Source organism: Macroventuria anomochaeta, assembly GCF_010093625.1.
Source record: "Macroventuria anomochaeta strain CBS 525.71 unplaced genomic scaffold BU25scaffold_1, whole genome shotgun sequence".
Lineage (NCBI taxonomy): Eukaryota > Fungi > Ascomycota > Dothideomycetes > Pleosporales > Didymellaceae > Macroventuria > Macroventuria anomochaeta.
In genome coordinates this window covers 1,509,416-1,521,537 of record NW_022985362.1, presented here as the reverse complement: position 1 = coordinate 1,521,537, position 12,122 = coordinate 1,509,416, and the positions used below count along the sequence as shown (strand labels likewise).

The window sequence follows — 12,122 nt, the reverse complement described above, 5'->3', positions numbered from 1 at the left end:
GACCAACTTATGGTTTGAGGATCAACGAAGCCAACTTCAATGGAAAATCTAGTTCAATGCGGAATAATATCACTGTAGTTTCATGCGTTCTATTGATTCTCGCGTTTTGCATGACAGTTCCAGACATGTGGCGGCCCTCTTCAACGATCACGACAAGCAGCACAAAATGTAATCAACAGTTGGAAAGGTATAGACATTCCAAGAGCCCTATATACTCATCATGCTACATCGCTTGCTTTGTACAAGTACGTCAACGCTTGACGCTGCTTCAACTTTTTACAACCCAAAAACAACTTGCAGATGAACCGCTTAAGTGCAGGTACCGAAACCAGTCTGGCAACCGGTGCCGCAGTGGCCAGAGGTGGAACCGCACCAGTTGTACTGGGAGCAGCAGTTGCCAAAGGTGGAGCCAAGGCAAGTCTGCTTGCCGGTGCCAGCGCAGGTACCGTCGGTAGAGACCTTAGAGGTGGCGGTAGCGGCGGCAGATGTCTTAACGGTGGAAGTAGCAGGCTTCACGGTGCTGGTGGCAGCCTTGGTGGAGGAAGAGACAACGCCGTTGCCACCGCAGTTACCGAACCCAGACTGGCAACCAGTTCCGCAGTGGTCGGTCTGTTTAGTTGTTAGTCATGATTTGTTTTAGATTGCGTGTTGGGAAAACTTACGGTGGAACCGCAGTAGTTGTACTGAGAGCAACAGTTACCGAAGGTGGAGCCAAGGCAAGTGGTTCCAGCAGCCGAACCGCAAGTTCCCTCGGTAGAAACCTTGTTTGTCCCGGTAGAAGAAGCAGCAGATGAGGTCTTGGTGCCAGTAGCGGACTAATAATAATGTTAGATAAGTTTTCACAAAAAAACCAGTAAGCCAGAGCGATCCACGAAATAACAACAGCGGGTAAGGAGGGGAAACCATATCTTGGTAGAAATGGTCTTGTCGTTTTGTCGACTTTTCGGGTTCAGACGATGCCGCGCCTGATGGACGGGGCTCTTGAGCTTGACGTTCGATCGTGTCAAGCCCAGGCCATCGGTCTCAGTGGGATCACTTTTTCAAATCATCAGTTTCCTTCAAGGTTGCGCTTAATGACAATACTGAACGTAATGACACAAAGGAGACCTTGAGGACGACTCTCAAGAAGGCTTGAATGAAACTCGAGGACAGCTCTCGAGAAGGCTATGCATCGCAAAATCATAAGCTTACCTGGGTGGTGGTGGATCCAGCGCCGTCAGCAGTGCGGTACCAGTTAGCGACAGGGTCACCAAGGCACTCGCCAACGGTGACTGCCTTGTATCCAAGACCAGTGAGGGTAGACAGCATGTAGTCAGTGAGGTTGTAGACGGTCTGGTAGTGGATATCGTGGCCGATGCTCAACCACTCAGAGCTGGCGGCAGAGGCGCCATTCTGGGTAATATTGCCCTTGAAGTAGTTCTTGGAGTTCTGGATCTTGTTGACGTCGTCCTGGTTGTAGTCATCGGTGTCAACGTCGAAGTAGGTGACGTGGTAACCAAGATCGGCCATGTCCTGCTCGCAACCAGACTCAGCCGTGCAGCTGGAGTAAGGAGGGCGCATGTAGGTGGGGATTTTGCCAACGATGTTGCGAAGAGCCATCTCATTCTTCCACATCTGCTGCTTGCGGTCGATGGAAGAGACAGCGCTCAGGTCCAAGTGGGTCCAGGTGTGGGATGCGATCTGGTGGCCCTCGGTGTCCATGCGCTTAATGACACTGACAAACTCAGCAGTAGTATCGATTTCGCCCTTGTTGATGTTGTTGCCACTGATGAAGAAAGTGGCCTTGGCGTTGTATGTCTTGAAGACATCGAGAACGTGAGTAGTGTAATCCTTCTGTGGACCATCGTCGTAGGTCAGAGCAACTGTGCCGGGGGTAACGCAGTTGTAGATACCAGCGCCACCATAGGCAACGGAGCCAACCTTGGTACGGGCAATAGTCGAGGTGTTGGTGCCAGAGGGGGTGATGTTCTCAGGGCAACCAGGACCGTATTTGTAGTCGCAACCAGGAGAGTAGCAGTAGTCGTCTTCGGTACCGCAGTCTGTATCTCGTCAGTGTCATGAATCCTATGGTTTCATAGTAGGCAGCCATACATCCAGCGCCAGAGCAGCACTGTCCCGCGGCACAAGAGCCAATACCAGCACCGCACTGGCGGTCGTCCTGGCGGGCGTTCAGGCGGTTCTCATGGGCATGAACGGTCTGAACCTCAGCGATGCGAGCCTCGAGGTTGGCAAGCAGGTCACGGGACTTCAGGTCGCGCATGTTGATACCAGCGATCTTGGGCAGTCCCATACCGCCATGGGCGCTGACGAATGGGGCGACAGCCGCAACAGCGGCGAGTGTGGAGAAGTGCATGTTGTTAAAAGGTTCGTGTTCGTATTACGGGATTACTAGAGGTAGTTTGTGTGGAGGGTTCAAGGAAGCGAATGACAAGTGTGAGCCAATGAAGACTTCACGACTGAATGGTCTTGAGAGGGGTAACGAGAGGCGAACCGCGAATACAGCGGACGGAATTAAGGCTTCGAAAGAGGTGAAGAATAGAGGCACACAAGACGAAAGGGACTCTCTGTTTATGAAGGGACGTAAGATCGACCGCCAGCGAGATACCCCTGCACGAAAGTTGCTAAACTTGACGATGGCGCATCGAAGCCTGTCTCGCCAAGTGCCGGTTCAACCTAAGAGAGTTCAAGCCTTGTGTCGTGGACACCCCTGAAGCCTCACACGCTATCAGCTCCCGCCCCGTAGCTCCGGATTCGCTTCGGCACCACCGGGGCTGTGGTTGGCTGAAAACGTGGATAGCGGCATGGTCAGCCTTCACTGCAGGAGCATGGATTCGACTGTAAACCCCACCGAGAGGATACTCAAGGGACATGATGTTGAAATTGAATATCGTATCCGACGGGACCTGAGGCATTGCACTGTTCTGTGCTCGCCTGGACTCAAGTCTTCCCGGTCATCGTGGGACAGATCGTCGAAGTGCTTTTGGGGATCTATGGAAACAACAGTGGCTTCGAAGGCTGACGACAACCTCTGCCGTTTGGGGAACTTTCTCAGCCCTAACCCGCTGTCGCTATTGGGAGATGCATTTCGATTCCGCGCAGTCTGCCTGCGTCTGCCATGGCTTGCTCCTGGCCTGCTTCTGTTATGGACGCCTGGCGCATGGCAGATGGAACAACGACGTGGGGATTACATGCTGCTAGTCTTCAAATTTGATGCTGGTGGCTCAACACGACAGTTGGCGTACACATTGGCAACCGCTGCCGAGCACACCAGAGAAGGCTGCACCCTCGTTAGGACAAGCTTGTTGAAAGTAAGGAGAGGAAAGACCCACCTGCTCTTCTTCGATGCCATCATCCGCACGCATCTAACTTTAGGTCGTTCGAATCTTGTGGTTTCAGGGGGCGTTCCGCGCATGAAGTCTCTTCCAGCATCCCTAAAGCAGCACCGACCCCACGGCAATCTCGACTAAAGCATCCTTGAACCTGGATTGTTTAGGAGCTAGGCCAACAAAGATGGATCCCGCTGCTGAATCACCAAAGGCGCACTTCTGTTCGGGATATTGGCGTTCTTCCCATGTCATGAAAACACTCAAGGAGCCAACCACATGTGCCGAGAAGCGAAGCTCATTTCTTCTGCCGGCATGCAACTCACGTCACTGTCTCAAGTTATCGATACACATGGGCACCGATTGCAGACCTATTCTCCGAAAGCCGCAGGCAAACATCGTAAGGCAGCAGGATCAATACTTTGTTTTGCAGCGTGCATAGGTGGTGGTGCACGGGAAATTCTCGTACCCCCCTCCCTTTTGCCATGCAGCGTGCAGCTAACCAATTAGTGCCAGCTCTTCCAACCTCCCCTCCACAATTATCCTTGGTGGAGAACAGAGACCGCGGGTCGGGGATACTGCGCAAAATAAAATCCGAGATCGCTTTTGTGTCGCTTTCGAGACGAGAGCGAAATCGAATTGAGGTGTTCTCTGGCCTTCCCGCGATCATCAGCCCTACTACACAAGAACCCTGCCAACATCATGATGCGCAAATTGGCAATGCTTAGGTTGCAAATCGGCTCTATTTACCGTTATCCGCCGTCCAAGCTGAGACTTACCATGACGGCCCAACAGAGGTTCGTGGATCCAACATGACTCTGTTCCACTCGACCACGTTCTCTGAAGCAACCGCTGCGATGGGAAAACAATCGCGGTATTCCCGAAACCGATATTCCGAACGTTAGGTCGTTGCACGCCTTGCTGTGTCCCGCTTGCCCCTGTGCTGTACACCGGTGGATGACTTGCACAACTCTATCAGCGTGGCACGATGGAAACGGTCGTGCGAGGATACGTCAGCTTCGTGTTGCACTGCAGCCCGGTCGGAATAGCTCGTTGTTAGAGTATTGGCATCACGACAAGCGTGATGTACCATTCTATCGTGTCTCTGTCGACCTTCTCGAAGAGGCGGAGAACATACACAAAAGGCACGCACTTCCAGCACGAAGATGCATCTATTCAAACGCTAGCAACTTGCAGTTGATGTCTTGCGCTGATCGATATCTTGCACTCTCCAGAATATCAAATTTCGTATCTCCGCATCCCGCGACCTCGTATTTGACATACAACACGCATCTACACCCAATCGACCTCCTCTTGGCCCCAGAATTTACTACCGATCACCATCATCCTCTGTCAGGCAACGGACGAACCGCAGCGCCCGCTGTAATTTTACTTCGCTTCGCCACTGGCATTCGTTCTGGGCATCTCTAGGCAAGCCTCCACCGACAACGCATCGCACGTTGTCAAGGATGTCAGCACAACAATCCAATGTGGCATTTGGTACAAGTCTCTCCACTCCAGGGCTGACAACAAATCTCACATGACAAAACCTCATACGAGGCGGGGCTGAAGCAGTGTAACTTCGCTTGACCACAAACCCATGAACGAGGCTCACCACCACGCTTCCTCGGAAGCACAGCACGCCGCCAGGCAGATCGGTCGCACCAACGGCAAGTCGTGCTGTGTCCTTGCATCCACTCTCACGTCACGAAAATCATACTTGCAGCAGAGTTTTCGGCCAAGCGGTGCTGCATGATGAGGCCAAGGCCTGCATTGCCACTCCTCAACTCTCTCTAATGTTTCGTAAACAGTAGGTAAAGCGAAACATGTCATCGTCTCACACTTGGAAAAAGGCTTTGGATGATTGTAAGTTCAGATATCGTCACCGGTGAGGTATGCGTGCGATCAAGCATCTCCAAGCCCTGCTCCAAGACTCGGGGGATGGGTTCAACGGCCAAGACGTGGGGTGGCGTGCAGTAGCGTGGATCTTTCAGAGTGCATGAGGCTTGCTGACATGCATACCAATACTTACCCCTGCGGGCTTCTGGGTTTGTGTGTCTATCGCAATTTTGAGTGTTCGACGTGAGTGTTTGCGCGGTGAAGAGGGGAGCTGCAGATGGAGTGTTGATGTGTTCCGCGGATGTGCTTGTGCTCCACTTGACTCGATGTTGCGCTCTCTTAACACATTCTCGATGGGCAACGAGCGCGTAGACATTTCGTAGTGATACCGCTTGTACAACTAAAAGTTCGAAAACAATGGAATTTTTCTTGCGACAGTCCGTCTATCCCGCAAGTCCCTCCTCATGACCACACTCGTCTTTGTGTACAGTGAAATCACCACCCATCACCTCCCAGTAACCACTTTATTCCTCCCCGCCAATTCACCGCAATTGCCAAAGCCGCAATATCATTATTCACCGGTACATGCCTCGACTTGTCGAACGGAAACACCACGCTCTTGTCCCTAATCCCTAACGCATCCACATACAGCACATTCGGGAAGTTATAGGCGTAAACGCATTCCACGCCTTCTCCACCAGATCATCGGACACCGCTGCGTTCGGGTTCAGGATCGCTCGGTCGAGATTCAGGACGTCCTCGCGTTGTTGGGTGGGTGTCCAGGATAGGATGTGGATTTTGTCTTTTAGGCATGCAGGATCTGAAGCGATGTTGCGCTCGTCTTTAAGCCTCTTGACTTGGTCGTCTTTCATGGAGGTTAGGTCGTTGCTGTTGCTGTAGGAGTCGTAGAAGGGGAAGTTGTTGCTGGCGAAGAAGCCTTGTTTTGCGTAGTCACCGAGTTTAATTCCTGACGGGAATTGGGCGACTACGAAAACGGATACGCGGTCGGTGAGAAAGTCGCCAAGAACTTTGGCGGAGAAGCCGGTATCTCCTGAATAGTCGACTGTGTAGCGGTTGTTGATACCTTTAAGCTTTTCGAAAAGCGAGTTGCACTGACCCTGGTTCAAGCCCTTGTAATCGTTGTCTGTGTCGAGGGTGTGGCTGAGGTTGATGACTAGTTCCTGGAACTTACCGGTGAAGTCGTTGACATGTTTGATGATGTCGTCCACCGACTGTCCATTACCACCAACCCGAACATCGTCTTCTCCCACCTTCAACTCGCTATAGTGCCCAGCCACCTACTTGCCATTCGAGAGGACTGGTCGAAGATCAAAGTAGCGAGACCCAGCCATAAGCTGGCCTTTAAAGTCCAAATTCTGAGTCTGAGTGTTGGCGAAATGCGCTCCAACGGTCCCAGGGCTGAATGTTCCCATAACAGCGTCATGGCTACCTGGCATGCAGATATGCTTGAGAGTTCTGTTCGCCAATGACCCCATACTTTGCTACATCCAGTCAACATACGTACCGCTGTTCGACCACCACTGCCCGGCTTCGTATGTCGCCATGATGCAGTAAATAGCTGCATCATGACGGAAGCCCAAATCAACCTTTGAGCCTTTGGGACTCTGCCTCGTCGCCATGTCGGTTGATGAGATGGTGGGCTCATAATCCTTGGGCTTCTTTCCGAGTATCGAAAATTTGTCCGGGGCTCCAGCAATGTCGTAGTATGCTTCACAGGCATCGTCCTCTACAAACCACTTTATTCCAAATTCTACGTAGACCCTAGCCACCTTCCCTGCCTGGTGTTAGTACCGCAGTGCGCAAGAGTGTTTGTCGAATCATTTGTTCGTACCCGCAGCAACATTCGGCCATTTCCATGTATCCATCTGGTACGAGGATTGACTGCTTAACGTCCATTCAAAAGGCAAGCCATTTACTAATGCCAGAGCACCTCCATAGCCCATGATACCGTTTCTGAATCGTTCTGACCGCTGGAGGTATACATGATGTTGTTCTCCTTCAAGACATACTGGGTACCATGCTCTTTAAACTCAGTACCGCCAATATAAAGGCCTACCCCTCCCCTAATGAGGAACAGGCCGCCACAAGACCTTCCCTTCTAGTGGCCCCATGATGACCAAGCATCTAGTTTGGCTCGTTTCGTGCTTAAGACTGATTGCTATTCTCTGGCTATCCATCAACGATAGTCCGATCACGGTTGTTCCCACTGTAAATTGAAGCGCGCCGCTGTCAACCGGCCAATTGTGATATGGCTCAGGTTGCCTGCCAAGCGCATTTCATATTCAAGGCGAAAAGGTGGTGTTGACCGTTCTGGTGATTCGCGCACTTGCTCCGTCGGTGTGGTGGTGAACCGAATTCGCCAAGACATTGAAAGCCTAAAGTATTATCGAGGGCGCCAAAGCTGTAGATGACTGGTGCTGCACAGGCTGTGTAGTTTTAGGAAGTCGGTATTGAGATCAGAAGAGAGTAGATGGATGGACAGATGAGGTGCTGCACATCAAGGTGCAACTAGCGCTGAATCTAGCCGGTCGGCAACTGTCACCGAGGCACAGCCTCCCACGTACAGGAGAAAATATGTTTGAGGAGGCGAAATAGAAATGTATTGAATGCTCGCTATCTTAAGGGCAGAGATGTAGGCTTCTGGTGTAATGCTATGACAGCGCTGAGTAGTGCGCTCAAGGAACCTGTCGCATGGCTCTGGCCGCTTTCTTCGAACATCTGCTGCAGCTGCTCGGGTTTGACCACAACCGCATCACTCTCCTCGCTGTTAAGAACATCATCGATAGCTGATAATACCAGAATGTCATCGTCTTCGACGTCCATGACGTCTTCTGCCTGGGTATATGAAGTTTGCTGAGGCATCTCCTCTGGGGGAGGTGTTGGCAGCTGTACCGTGCCACTGGTGGGAGTAATGACACGAATGTTCGCTGCTGAGTCAAGGGTAACGTACCCTCTCTCGCTATGTCGAGATGCAAAAGCGAGGTTGATGGTAGAGTTCTTGGTTGACCAAAGAGCTCCTGCTTGCTGAGGCTTGAAGACTTGAATAGTAGACGAAGCCCTCTGGAAGCGCGCGTTACTGTTCTCGAAGCGTGGTATCGATACAGCAAACGTGCTGTCGGTCTCATTAGTAGCAAGCTTGACGAGAGGAATGCGGTCGAAGCGATCGATGCCAGGAGTGTTGATAGGTACACAGTACACCAGCTGATCCCGGACCATATCCCAGACTGTGATGGAGTCTCCGACAACGATGAGGTGGCGGTCAAGGATTGCGAGACCACTAAGTGCAACAACATCGACCTCGGTCAAGGATCGCTGAATGGCGGTAGTGTTCGCGTCGATCAGATGAACAACTCCAGGGTCTTCATCTGAAGCCCAGGAAATAGCGGCGGCCATAACCGAGCCATCTGCGGAGAATGCCAAACGCGAATTTCGAAGTGGGAGAGCCTGCTGGGCATTCGCACCCGCGTCGAGGACATCAAGCTTGTCGCTGATCTCGACTGAGCAGTCGAGCGACCAAGTAACAAGACCTTGCTTTTCAGCTCCGCGTACGACCAAACCATCTCTAAGCCTTGTCTTTGGTCTCCACACTCGGACAAAATGGTCCTCTCCGACTGTAGCAAATCCTGGGGCGGTAGGATCGGCGATCAAGTCAAACACCTTTCCGTTTGCAGAGATGTCCTGGAAGAAGTGCGGTGCGTCCAATCGAGTCTCAAGCTTCCACTGCCCACTCTGTACATCTCTTCGCCAAATCTTCAGGTACACTTCACGGCGATGGGTGCGCTCCTCTTCCCTAAACTCGGGAATGCCCTCGTCAAGGTAGGATATGTCGGCTTGAGGCGGCGTCCATTCGTCTACTGTAGCAAGCCACTCGCCATCGTGGCTGACTTGCGCTAGGGTAACTGTGGGTTCGAGAATTCGTCGGCCTTCTGGGGTCAAATTTGGGTCGGTTGCGTTGTTTCGAGTCAAAGCTTGCTTCGAGGTGGTGTGTTGATTGGCGAGGTCGTACGTCTGCAGGTAAGGCTCAGGACGAAGCCCTTCGCTTCGGTGGCGCGGCTGCGACGAAGGCACAGAGAACATCACCTCTGCTGGATTCATCGGGTTGATGGTCAAGGGCACCGGCTGGAAGATCTCGTAGGAGGCGGGCGGTGATTCTGCGTCCGCGTTCTTTGGCAGCTGTTCGATCTCGATTCGGCGTGACTGAATGCCAACAATGTTGGTTTTAGCCTCGAGCTCGGTAGTCGAGAGGACGATGACAGAATTGTTTGCCAATGTAACGCCGTACGAGGAGCCTGAAGGGGAGACTACAATGCTCTCGATCGCGGCTGTAAGATGCGGTAGGTGCTGCGGCTTCCCGGTTGCGAGCTGCCAGATTGTGATGACGGTCTCATCGCCTCCAGAGATGACATAGTTACCTGTATATGTTAGCCAGTGACCCCGCGCCTTTGCCTGTATTACTTACCATCCAACGACCATTTGACCGATCCTACAGCGTCCCTGTGCCAATGCAACTTCTTCGGCCTCAGACTCTCAGCGCTGTCTGCTTTCGTCTTCCCTGCCTTCTGGGTGCTCTCAATGGCGGCGAAAGTTGCCAAGATATCCTCGAACAAGAGTATCACACCAGATACATCACCAATCGCAATATCGATGATGTCCCTCTGATCCTGGGCAGGCTTCGCGGCTTTTCCTGATACCTCAACTGGGTCGCGGACATAAGCGTTGAATGTCGTAACGCGCTGAGCGAACTTGAGCTCGCGCCAGACGTACTCGAAGTCCTGTACAGCGGTCTTGCTCTGCTTCTGGCGCTTGCCCACCATCAGCGAGTCGCCACAAGCCACAACGACGAATTTCCCCTGCAGCAACACCTGAATGTCCAGGATCGTCGAGCTCGTCTTCAGAATGGGCTTGAGTTCGGTGGTCGAGGCTTGGGCTCCTGTTCGCAGTGCATGTACGTTGACGATGTGGCTCTTGCCCGGTTCGTGGCAGTAGACGAGATCTTCGCCAGAGTGCGTAACGACTGTCATGTTCCGTACAGTCGCACCGATGTCCCAGCGACCAATTTTTTGCCTAGATACCCAGTCCCACAATGTGATCAACCCAGTAGACTCGGCGACGTAGACTCGGTTCGAGTCGGTGGCAGACAAAGCATATGCTGTGACCTCTCCAGAACCGCTCACGGGGAGCTTGTATGCCAGAAGAGACGAGTCGGCGGCGTAGATCTCGAGCGCTTTCTGGGTAGCAAGGATGATGAACTTCTCATCGACCGAGAAGACAGGATCGCGGGGCAAGAACCAGCCACCTTGAGCAGATGAGACGCTCCAGTTCCCTGAACCCTTGGACTTCTGCTTCTTCGCTTTCGTCTTTGATGCAACTTCGCCGCTTGTGCCGTTCGTTTTCGAGGGTTTCGGTGTCGCATTGGGGGCGTCCTTCGACTTTGGTGTTGCTTTGGGAGTCTGCTTAGGCTTCGGTATCGATTTGGCTACTGGTGTAGCAACCACTTCCACATCCTGTCCCGCGCCTGCCTCAGTCTTCTTTTGCGTCTTTGCCTTCTTCCTCTGCGCCTCCGCGCCTTCCCTCTTCCTCTTTAGCTGTAGAGTGCTGTCCGCCATTTCAAATCAGCTCTCGAGAAATCCTCGAGAAAGTTGTCGCCTAACGAATGTATATCACAGCTGGCGCAAGCTCGGTATCCAAAAGTTCGAAACTTTTTGACCCAGTTCGCGCTAGTCTTTCACCGCCTTCTTGGCGCGCCCGCAACTTTCTTTGACCAGCCAGCGACCATCACGAGCTGCGCGCAACAACGAAACCGGCGTCAACCCTCAAACCCTCAAACCCAGCAGAGTTTGATCGCAGAGCTCATAAAACCCCGCACAAATAACAACCGGCCGCCAAAATGATTGTCCCCATCCGTTGCTTCTCCTGCGGCAAGGTGCGACCAATATCTACGAGCCTGGAGGCGGCGCATACTGATCATAGAGCAGGTCACCGGTGACCTCTGGGAGCGCTACATGGTCATGTTGACCCAAGAGAACAAGCTCGAGGTGTACGACCGCCCTTCCTACCTCCTTTCGATACTACGCTCCACCCGCCGCGATATCTCACCAAATCCTACGTTTCCGCATACGCCCTGACCTTTGGACCCATGTTGCTAACATGTTTCACGCATAGTGATGCCCTCGACGAGCTCGGTCTCACGCGCTACTGCTGCCGCCGTATGATCCTCACCCACGTCGATCTGATCGAGAAACTCCTCAAGTACGTTCCCAGCGCCGACAAAGCCGCGACAGCGAAGCAAATGCGCGAAGCTGCGTGCCAACAAGATGCCATTGCATACCGGTCAGGGGCTAACGGTCGTCTCTAGGTACAACGCAAGCGAACGAGAACAGGCACGCGCCGCACGCCAGGGACGGTAAACGTCGCACGCGACCTCGAAATAGCGATACTGGAGTCTTTAAGCATTTACATGGCGTTCTTGGGAGGAAAACATTTTTGGACAAGCTTGGTTTTGGAAGTTGTCACATCAGAGGCTGAAGTCCTACGACCGTAATATGATCAGCCTCTTATGCGTTGCAACGACTATTCTACCCATGAAGCCGTGTATTTCCAAAAAACATGTGCATAGAAAGGCAAAGGTAGGGCCTTGGTTTGGAGCTAGTATTTGACATTCACGGGACTCAATACGATGGCAGGTGTGAACACGGCAGTTCCCTTTGCACGGTACCGTTTAGTGCTGAATGACGCTGACTCTTGCCCACACCTGCATCTCCCACTTGACTTGCCAGCAACAACTGGACTCCTGACAACCCCACAGGAACATCACCCACATTATTGTAGAGTGATCACGGAACGCCGATACGTTTGCGATGTCTACAATTGACAATTCACCAGAAGCTCACACTTCAGACGCCACCAAGCAAGCCACAAAGATCAAGCTGTGAGCTGCAC

At 52.5% G+C, this 12,122-nt stretch overlaps 6 protein-coding genes across 6 annotated transcripts; 3 read left to right on the top strand and 3 right to left on the bottom strand.

Annotated features, from left to right (window-relative positions):
- Positions 1 to 172: 172 nt before the first annotated feature.
- Positions 173 to 891, top strand: BU25DRAFT_405583 (uncharacterized protein). The gene is made up of 2 exons (XM_033699818.1): positions 173 to 609; positions 663 to 891. The coding sequence occupies exons 1-2, from the start codon at positions 301 to 303 to the stop codon at positions 792 to 794; spliced, it is 441 nt and encodes a 146-aa protein (XP_033567903.1). The 5' UTR covers positions 173 to 300; the 3' UTR covers positions 795 to 891.
- A 6-nt stretch (positions 892 to 897) lies between these two features.
- Positions 898 to 2,678, bottom strand: BU25DRAFT_405582 (carbohydrate esterase family 4 protein). The gene is made up of 2 exons (XM_033699817.1): positions 2,092 to 2,678; positions 898 to 2,039 (listed from the first exon to the last, which is right to left on the bottom strand). The coding sequence occupies exons 1-2, from the start codon at positions 2,351 to 2,353 to the stop codon at positions 1,180 to 1,182; spliced, it is 1,122 nt and encodes a 373-aa protein (XP_033567902.1). The 5' UTR covers positions 2,354 to 2,678; the 3' UTR covers positions 898 to 1,179.
- A 1,458-nt stretch (positions 2,679 to 4,136) lies between these two features.
- BU25DRAFT_11614 (uncharacterized protein) lies at positions 4,137 to 4,844 on the top strand. The gene has a single exon (XM_033699381.1). It carries the CDS (start codon positions 4,281 to 4,283, stop codon positions 4,752 to 4,754), a length of 474 nt encoding a protein of 157 aa, XP_033567901.1. The 5' UTR covers positions 4,137 to 4,280; the 3' UTR covers positions 4,755 to 4,844.
- An 813-nt stretch (positions 4,845 to 5,657) lies between these two features.
- Positions 5,658 to 7,140, bottom strand: BU25DRAFT_464926 (uncharacterized protein; the record flags this gene model as incomplete). Its single annotated transcript, XM_033700138.1, has 5 exons — positions 7,015 to 7,140; positions 6,688 to 6,957; positions 6,482 to 6,612; positions 5,817 to 6,439; positions 5,658 to 5,787 (listed from the first exon to the last, which is right to left on the bottom strand). The coding sequence occupies exons 1-5, from the start codon at positions 7,124 to 7,126 to the stop codon at positions 5,658 to 5,660; spliced, it is 1,266 nt and encodes a 421-aa protein (XP_033567900.1). The 5' UTR covers positions 7,127 to 7,140.
- A 656-nt stretch (positions 7,141 to 7,796) lies between these two features.
- On the bottom strand, positions 7,797 to 10,827 carry BU25DRAFT_444384 (WD40 repeat-like protein; the record flags this gene model as incomplete). Its single annotated transcript, XM_033700040.1, has 2 exons — positions 9,643 to 10,827; positions 7,797 to 9,595 (listed from the first exon to the last, which is right to left on the bottom strand). Exons 1-2 carry the CDS (start codon positions 10,787 to 10,789, stop codon positions 7,797 to 7,799), a joined length of 2,946 nt encoding a protein of 981 aa, XP_033567899.1. The 5' UTR covers positions 10,790 to 10,827.
- A 148-nt stretch (positions 10,828 to 10,975) lies between these two features.
- Positions 10,976 to 11,879, top strand: BU25DRAFT_405577 (DNA-directed RNA polymeras-like proteines I/II/III subunit). The gene is made up of 4 exons (XM_033699816.1): positions 10,976 to 11,106; positions 11,159 to 11,220; positions 11,346 to 11,432; positions 11,539 to 11,879. The coding sequence occupies exons 1-4, from the start codon at positions 11,071 to 11,073 to the stop codon at positions 11,588 to 11,590; spliced, it is 237 nt and encodes a 78-aa protein (XP_033567898.1). The 5' UTR covers positions 10,976 to 11,070; the 3' UTR covers positions 11,591 to 11,879.
- The last annotated feature ends 243 nt before the right edge of the window (positions 11,880 to 12,122 follow it).

Excerpts from the sequence above, each read along its gene's own strand:
- BU25DRAFT_405577 (XM_033699816.1), top strand. The coding sequence starts at position 11,071 with ATGATTGTCCCCATCCGTTGCTTCTCCTGCGGCAAG. Across the intron at positions 11,107-11,158 it reads GTTGCTTCTCCTGCGGCAAG|GTCACCGGTGACCTCTGGGA; the intron begins GTGCGACCAATA and ends ATCATAGAGCAG. Across the intron at positions 11,433-11,538 it reads CTGATCGAGAAACTCCTCAA|GTACAACGCAAGCGAACGAG; the intron begins GTACGTTCCCAG and ends GGTCGTCTCTAG.
- BU25DRAFT_405582 (XM_033699817.1), bottom strand. The coding sequence starts at position 2,353 with ATGCACTTCTCCACACTCGCCGCTGTTGCGGCTGTCGCCCCATTCGTC. Across the intron at positions 2,040-2,091 it reads GTGCTGCTCTGGCGCTGGAT|ACTGCGGTACCGAAGACGAC; the intron begins GTATGGCTGCCT and ends GACGAGATACAG.
- BU25DRAFT_405583 (XM_033699818.1), top strand. The coding sequence starts at position 301 with ATGAACCGCTTAAGTGCAGGTACCGAAACCAGTCTGGCAACCGGTGCC. Across the intron at positions 610-662 it reads CCAGTTCCGCAGTGGTCGGT|GGTGGAACCGCAGTAGTTGT; the intron begins CTGTTTAGTTGT and ends GGGAAAACTTAC.
- BU25DRAFT_11614 (XM_033699381.1), top strand. The coding sequence starts at position 4,281 with ATGACTTGCACAACTCTATCAGCGTGGCACGATGGAAACGGTCGTGCG.